At 61.8% G+C, this 7,266-nt stretch overlaps 2 protein-coding genes and 1 long non-coding RNA gene across 3 annotated transcripts in view; 1 reads left to right on the top strand and 2 right to left on the bottom strand.

Moving 5' to 3' along the window:
* Window positions 1–988: 988 nt before the first annotated feature.
* On the bottom strand, window positions 989–6,679 carry nmbr (neuromedin B receptor). Its single transcript, XM_019885038.1, has 5 exons — window positions 5,813–6,679; window positions 3,257–3,398; window positions 2,866–3,072; window positions 1,408–1,646; window positions 989–1,246 (listed from the first exon to the last, which is right to left on the bottom strand). The coding sequence occupies exons 1-5, from the start codon at window positions 6,211–6,213 to the stop codon at window positions 1,105–1,107; spliced, it is 1,131 nt and encodes a 376-aa protein (XP_019740597.1). The 5' UTR covers window positions 6,214–6,679; the 3' UTR covers window positions 989–1,104.
* The window catches only part of gje1a (gap junction protein epsilon 1a), an 11,028-nt gene continuing 5,190 nt past the window's right edge, over window positions 1,429–7,266 (top strand). The window contains exon 1 of the mRNA XM_019885045.1: window positions 1,429–1,511. The gene's annotated coding sequence lies outside the window, so the exon portion shown is untranslated. The remainder of the gene's footprint in view (window positions 1,512–7,266) is intronic.
* LOC109524905 (uncharacterized) lies at window positions 3,630–4,297 on the bottom strand. The gene is made up of 2 exons (XR_002170042.1): window positions 3,970–4,297; window positions 3,630–3,937 (listed from the first exon to the last, which is right to left on the bottom strand). It is a non-coding gene; the product is annotated as an uncharacterized LOC109524905 (long non-coding RNA).

Here is a 7,266-nt window from a genome sequence, read left to right as displayed (position 1 = left end):
GGCGGCGGCTGGGTGGCGGCATTCGGCTCAAATATCGACCGCTCCCGAGGGAGGGGTGGGGTGGGGGCGCTCGCCATGATCGACGGCTGACGGGGAAGGAGCAGCTGGTCGTTTCGTACGTGTGCGAGGGCGCGTCTCTCGCCGAAGTGCGTGTCGGCGCACGTGCGCTCACACGGGTGGATGTTTCTGTTTCTGTTTCTGTTGTGGGAGCGGGTGAAACTAATCCCTCTCGTTCCTTTCAGCGCAAAGCTCAATGATTTGAATCGCATCCTGATAATTGGAATCGAATCGATTACCGCTTTTGGAATGTGCGTGTGAGAGAGAGAGAGCGCGTGCGTGCGTAAGTGGCTCTCTTCGGCGTGCCTCCTTTCAGACAAAAAAAAAGTCAGCTCTCCGGAGAGACAAGGACCACCCACCCGACCCAATAAAGGTCGCACGCACGCACGCACGCCGCGCACAGGATCACGTTTCGCAGAACACTGCTTGGGAAGCGCTGGCCTAACGTGTTGACAACACGCTTGCGAGTAGCACACTTGCCGGTGCCAGCTTTCTTTGCCGAGTGAGCTCACTGCGCATAGCTTGAGCGCGCGTTATTGTGCTTAACATGTCTGAGGGGGCGACGTCATGTCAAATGAGCTGCAATGATTTTTTTGGGTGGCTTTGGGATGGGGAGAAAGGCGCGTGCGCATTTGTCTCCATCCCAAAGCGTTGCCGCGCCACGTCAGCGCGCGCCGCTTCATGCATTTTGTCCGACGCTCATGGTTTCAGGAAAGGTCATCGCAAGCACCCGGGAACGGCCGAGCGCAGCCGGGACCCGACCGGCTCGCGGCTCGGCCCGACCCCTTTTCGAAAAGGGCGTCCGGGAAGCCGCCGAGGCCGGACGGCCGTTTCCACGGGAAAAAGCTCCTTCCCGGATCCTGGCGGGATTGACTTTTTATTCTTTTTGGCCGCGCCGCGCGGTGACATCACCAAACAAAGATGGCCGTCAACATGAAGGAACGAGAGCAAAGTAAGAGCGGCCGGGTCGAGGAAGTCGCGCTCCCTTCCCGGCCGCGGCATCCCGGCCGGCGTCACGTGACCTCATCCCGCTCGCCGTCGGCGCGCTCACGCTTCCTGCCGGTTGGCGCCGGTCGCCGCGGCCTTTCTGACGGAGGTCAGCCGGATGTGGGACGTGCTGTTCAGGTAGCTGGCCTGACGGTCGGGACGTCCGCCTCCTCCGCCGCCGCCGCCGCCGCATCGCAGCTGACTGACACGCACACAGAAGGCGCATCATGTCCAATTTTGGGTGTCATCACGCCCGCGCGCGAGTTCGCGTATTTGTGTGAGAGAATCTGCATGCGAGATATTTGAGCGTGCGAGTTTCAGCGTTGGCGTGCGTGTGCGCAGGTGACCCGCCGGCGCCCAAACCTTTGGAAGTGTCGCCGGAAGCTGTCGCTGAGCAGGTAGAGCGCCAACGGGTTGACGCAGGACGACGAGAAGCTGAGGATGCGCGCCAGCAGCGTGAGCAGGAGGTGAGCCAGCGACTCGTCCGTCCGCTGGTAGCGGAAGGAGCGGTACAAGTAGAGCAGGTGGTTGGGGAGCCAGCACGCTGCGAACAAAGCCACCAAGACCAGCACCGTCTTGGCCAGCCGCTTCCTCGTCTCCATCTACGGCCCGGGGGAGGGGGGGAAACCGCGCGTTAGCTGCTAGCTTGGGCTCCCGGGGCGTGCTCGGCACGGTCGAAGCGAGGCCGTTTCCGGGGACGGATTCTGCCTCGAGACCGGCGCGTACGGGATGGGAGGATGGGAGGATGGGAGTCCCCCCCCCCATCGCACTTATTTCATGTCGGCGAATGCGCTTGTGGCTCAAAGCCAAGCGAGCTCCTTCTCCGTCTTTCTGGAGCGAGAAAGGTCACGTTATCTCAATGACTAAAGGTCACCTTTGACCTCCCGCCGTCAATGCACTCGGGTGCCCGTGCGCGCGCCTGCGCGATTAGAAGTGCCCGTGTGTGTCTGCGTTAAATGTCTGCGGCGACGGGCCTGCGCTGATGCGCCTGGCGGAGAGATCGCACCTTTGTGGCAATTGCGCGTCGCTCCAAGTTTCCGGCTTTGGCCAGAGGCGTCGCTTTGCGGACGTTTGCGTGGCATACGTCGCGAGCGTCCAACCGCCCAAAACGCGGCGGCGTACGCCAAGGAGAGTTTGGACTTGCCGCTCGTCGTCTTCTCGCGCCGACTCGCCGGACGTTTTTTCGCGCGGCGGTCATCCGAGGAGTCGAAGGAATAAAAAGATGAGCTGCCTGCGAAAGGTCGCCCCGTCGTAAATATTCCCAAGCGGCCTCGTCGACACTTGAGCGCGGCTCCTCGTGCGTGATGCATTTTCCTGTCGCCGCGGGGTTGAAGCCTGAGCGTATTTGCGCGCGTGGGATGTCGAGTCCGCGCGGCCGAGCGTCGCCGTCGCGGTGACGTTTGTTGGCCGGGTCTCGCTGGAAGCGTTGCCGCTGCTGACGGCTTGACTCGCACATAAGAGAACGGGGCCCTTTTTGGGACTCCCTCAGCCAAAGCCGCGTCGCTTGTTGCACTTTCGGTCACAATGTGCGCCTGGCTACGTATTTCCCCCCCCGGACTGTCGGCGGGACATCCTCCGACCGTCAGGCCAGCGCCGCGCTTGCCAAAGACGCACAACATTTCCCGATTTTAGAAGTCGGTGCGCACAAAAGGCAGCCCTTCACCCGATGCGATGGTGCCGTGGACACAACGTGAGAAGGCGTGCGTGCGTGCGTGCGTGCGTATCACGATCATCATCACAGTCAACGACACCCGAAGACAGTACGCAGGCTGTGCGCTCGGATGCGGCTTCCCGCCACGCGGCGAGTGGGCGGAGTCTGACCTGTCTCTTGGTGTGCTCGCTGACCTCGCCCGGCATGTCCCGCGCGCTGCGCATGAGCGTGCGCGCGATGTGGTAGTAGTAGACGGAGATGACGGCCAGCGGCAGCAGGAAGTAGACCAGGAAGAGCGCCGCGGCGTGCACCTTGGGGTGCGTCCGCTCGGACAGAGGGTACGGCACGCAGTTGAGGAAGGTCCCGTTCTCGCCGCCCTGAGAGGGCGGACAACGCAGAAGGAAGAGACGCGCTTCAGTGCCGCTCGGCGCTTTTGTCGCGACTCGGCGGATTTGGCGCGTTTCCGCCTTCTCTGCCGGTCGGGGTCATCGGCCTCCCTCCTGCTCTTTGGCCTCGCGACGGGCGTAGCCTGATCCGGCGGTGGCAACGAGCGCGCGTTACCTGCATGGCGACGACCTGGGAGAAGACGGCCTCCGGAATGGCCAGCAGGACGGACAGCAGCCAGATGGCGCCGGCCTTGGCGCACGTCCACAAGAGCGCGCTGGACGTGCGCATGTCCATGGGCTTCACGATGGCCTTGTACCTGACGTAGCGTGCGCGCAGGTAGGTGCCCGCGCGCGCACACACACACACACACACACACACACACACACACACACACACAGACTTGGTTAGCGGCTTTGTGCTTAGCCGCACTGACTGTGTCCTCTTCCCGTGCTTTGTCAATGTTTTTGGGCTGAAATGTTGGCGTCGGCTTTGACGGACGGATGCCCTTCCGGACTGAACGGCTCCCCGTTTTTTCGGGCTTGGGACCGGCTCCAATTTGCTGTCGCCGAGGGCAACAGGGCGGGGGTGGTTGGGGGTGGGAACTGGGACCAGAGTGCCAGTCGGTTAGTTTTTTTTTCGGGGGGGGGGGTAGAAGGAGCGAAAGGTCAATCAAAGGGGAAAATGTTGGCCTAAGACTTTGATGTTGTTCAAATCCAAGTTCTCCGCAGCCGCGAGGCGCTCCGCCAATCTGTTCCACGGACGGGGGCGGCGTCAGTCTGGAACGATGCACCCATGTGATGAAGACGACGAAGCGGAGGCGTCGCGCGATCACGTCCGCCGAGGATAAGACGGCTGCTTTTACCATGAGCTTCCGCGGCACAAAATACACAAATGACCACGCCCAAAGCTCCAAGGTCCCGCAAACTTGAAGTTTCCATGGCACCAAGGGAGAGGCCATCTTGCGGTGACCAAAAAAAAACCCCTCAAGCGATGAGTCATCGGACTGATGCGGCTTCGGGCCCCCGAGGAGACCTCGATGGGCTCGTTAAAGACGGCCAATGACTTCCTGCTGCGCTCGGCTTTCGGACGCGCGCGCTGATGACCGGTCGACAGAGCGGCCCGCCGGGTGGCCTCGTTCGTCACGCGCGGCCACTTAAACGAGCGTGCCGTCGGTGGAATTGTGATGGGAAGAAATTGAGAGGCCCAAGCGAGGCCCCCCCCCGGCAAGCACCAAAACGGCTCGTCCCCAATCCATCTCCAAAACGTCGCAAATCCGTCTGGAGCTCTGACCCGTCCGGGACCGAACTCAAAGAAAATTGCTCGTTGGACCCCATCGGAGTGCCAGCTGAGGAAAAGCGTCCTCGTTCTACGCCGGTCACGTACGCGCACATGGCGGCGTGTTTCTCGACGGCCCTTGCCCAACTTGGTCTGTTGTCACGCCTTTTTTTTTTTTGCCCTTTGTTTTGTTCCTCTTCCCCTTCGCAGGGCGTCTGGCGTCAGCGTTTGGCCCATTAGGACCTTGAGTGGTAATGGTGGGCGCGTTCCCGCACGCATCCTCCGCCTCTGGTAAGTCGCCGGAGGGAGCGCATCATGTGACTGTGAGAAGGCGTCAGGAAATGGCAGCTCATCTTGCGCCAGCTGCTGCACAGTGACGAAGGTCGCCGGTGCTTCGGGTACACGCTCCAGATGAAACGTTTCAAGGCGGCACCTCGACGGACAAACGTGAAGATTGCCATTGCGGCCTCGTATTCGCACCTCTCGGAGGAAAATGCTCACGTTCCCCCCACCCCACCCCAGCCCCAAACTTGATTCCACAGATTTTCAGTTGTCTCGTCGCATACCCGGGACATCCCGATGGCCGCGTGACTCCATCCCACATTGTCGCGCTCGATCTGTTCGGGACCAGCAGGTGGCACCGAGGGGCTCCCGCCGCAGCGCCACACCTGTCGGTCATCTCGTCACGAGTCGGCTCTCCGTTCAAAGGACTCGCGGCGGCGGCGTCGGGTCGTCGTTTCTGTCGCTGAATCTGTTGGTTCGGGTTTGTGCCTTCGCGCCGTGCATTTCTGCTTGGAGCTTCGTCACGTCACGCTTTTTGCTTACGCCGTGGGCTTTTCTTTGTTGATTTGGATTCGTGTTGATTTCAGGACTTGGTTCTGGACTTTGTTTTGTCATTTTGTTCACGCGGTCTGTCCAGCTCATCCTGCTCCTCCCGCCCGCCCGCCCGCCTGCCTGCCTGCCTGCCTTTTGAGGTCCTCCTCCACCAGCGTCGTGACACACGTACGCTCTCCCCTCGGACCAACCGCAAAAAAACAAAACAAAAAAAAAAGACCAATGCTGACAGTTGGTGAAAAACATTCTATAAATAAGCACAAAATCTGATATTTGACCAACAGAAAAACAAATGCCAAATCGTAAAAACAAATGGAGCAATAAAAGGAATTGCAATGAAATAAGAAGCAGACTGAACCTCAGCAGTGTGGCCAGTTAGAAATTCAACTCCGTCACACAGTCAAAAGAGGCGACCGCGCCGTCACGAATCTCTGGCCTGGACCCATTCAAGGTACGTGCAATCGTTTGCAGTTGGAGCTGTGTGTGTGTGTGCGCGCATGCGCGCAAAGTAAGTGTCAATGGAATCTGAACAGGGGTGCGCGCGGACCGCGGGACTCCGTTTGGGCAGGCGATGGCGACGGCGGTGACGAAAGGAGGGCAAAGCAGAAGAGGCGGCCTTACCTGTCGGCGCTGAGCGCCGTGAGCGTGAAGACGGACACGCCGACGGAGGTGAGCTGCACGGCGGGCAGGAGCTTGCAGGCGGCCTCCCCGAGCATCCAGCGGTCGGAAAAGAAGCGGAAGGCGTCCGCCGGCACGCAGGTGACCAGCAGCAGCAGGTCTCCGGCCGCCAGGCTGCCGATGAAGATGTTGGGCGCGCTCCTCATGGCGCCGGCGCTCGCCAAGATCTTCAGCAGCGTGCCGTTGCCCAGCGCGCCCACCAGCACGATCAGCGCGTACGCCGAGGTCATGACGCCGCGCACGGCCGCGTACGCGCCCGACTCCCCGACGTCCCAGGGCGCCCGCCCGCCGTCGCCGCTGGAGTTGGTGCCGGACAGCTGGGACGGGACGTCGTCGTCGTCCATCGCGACCGGATCAGGTGCGGTCGGGTCCGTCGAGACGCGCGCGTAAAAGCGCGCTGGGACTTGGCGCGAGGCGTGCGCAGTGAGGAGGGCGCTTCGCTGCTGGGTGCGTCCGGACAAAGGGGGGGGGCTTTTATGGCTCTGACGCACTCGAGAGAGAGAGAGAGAGAGAGAGAGAGAGAGAGAGACAGGAAGGAGGCGGCTTCATCGCCGTCACCCAGCATCCTTGCTCCCTCTCCTTCCCCCGTTGACTCCATCCGTTGTGGACAGCATCGCCGCCATCGAGTTGAAGGGGGCGGTGCAATTTGTGGGCGGGGACACAAGTAACGCTCTGTTTGACCTGATGCAATGCAAGACTAAAATGATCAGTGGCCCGTCTTGTACCTCCAATTTGATTTGGAAGAGAGCGCCGCGCTCCCCCGCGGAAAGCCAAGTCGGCCGTCTGAGGGCGGGCGGAGTCGCCGCCGATCGTCTGCCGGAGGGCGCCGCGCCCCTGCGGCGTCACCTTGGCCTTCGCGGGGAGCTTTGCCGAAACCGTGGCGGAATATCCGGCGGCCCTTTGCGGAAAAAGCTGAAAATGGGAACGCGACGAGACCGGGGAGCGGCCGGGTGAGCCGACGTTTCAATCTTTGCGATCCCCGCAAACTCGCCGTCCAATAACATGGAGACGCAAGCCTTTGCGCGCGCAAAACTGCTCTGCGATCGCAAATATTCATCGACGAAAGGCGATATTTTGGAAGCGTGTCCATCTGTGACGGGATGTCCGCGTGACGCCCGGGGCACGTCTCGGCTCCCGGCCGACGCGGCTTACCCGGGTGAGCCCCGCGCACGAGCGACCCGCGAGGCAGGTCGAAGTGCGCCGCTTGACCGTCGGCGTCCACGGCGGAGGTCACGTGACGGCCTCGGGAAGGGCTTCGTCAGTCGCCGCGGCTGGAGCCACACGCGCGGGAAGCCGCGCGTCGGGAGCGTCAAAGTAAGAGCGGCGCAGGAGCCCGCGCGCGTTCCACAAAGGCGCGGGCGAGGCGTCGCGGGGGGCGCCCGCCCAACGGCCCGGCC

The sequence above is a fragment of the Hippocampus comes genome, unplaced genomic scaffold, assembly GCF_001891065.2.
Source record: "Hippocampus comes isolate QL1 unplaced genomic scaffold, H_comes_QL1_v1.1 scaffold144, whole genome shotgun sequence".
Lineage (NCBI taxonomy): Eukaryota > Metazoa > Chordata > Actinopteri > Syngnathiformes > Syngnathidae > Hippocampus > Hippocampus comes.
This window is presented reverse-complemented; position numbering and strand designations above follow the sequence as displayed.

What these genes read in the sequence shown, in the direction of transcription:
- nmbr (XM_019885038.1), bottom strand. Translation starts at nt 6,213, where the DNA reads ATGGACGACGACGACGTCCCGTCCCAGCTGTCCGGCACCAACTCCAGC. An exon ending in ACGGCGCTCAGCGCCGACAG is followed by an intron (nt 3,399 to 5,812) that starts GTAAGGCCGCCT and finishes ACGCTACGTCAG; the next exon opens with GTACAAGGCCATCGTGAAGC. An exon ending in TTCCGGCGACACTTCCAAAG is followed by an intron (nt 1,247 to 1,407) that starts GTTTGGGCGCCG and finishes TGTGCGTGTCAG; the next exon opens with TCAGCTGCGATGCGGCGGCG.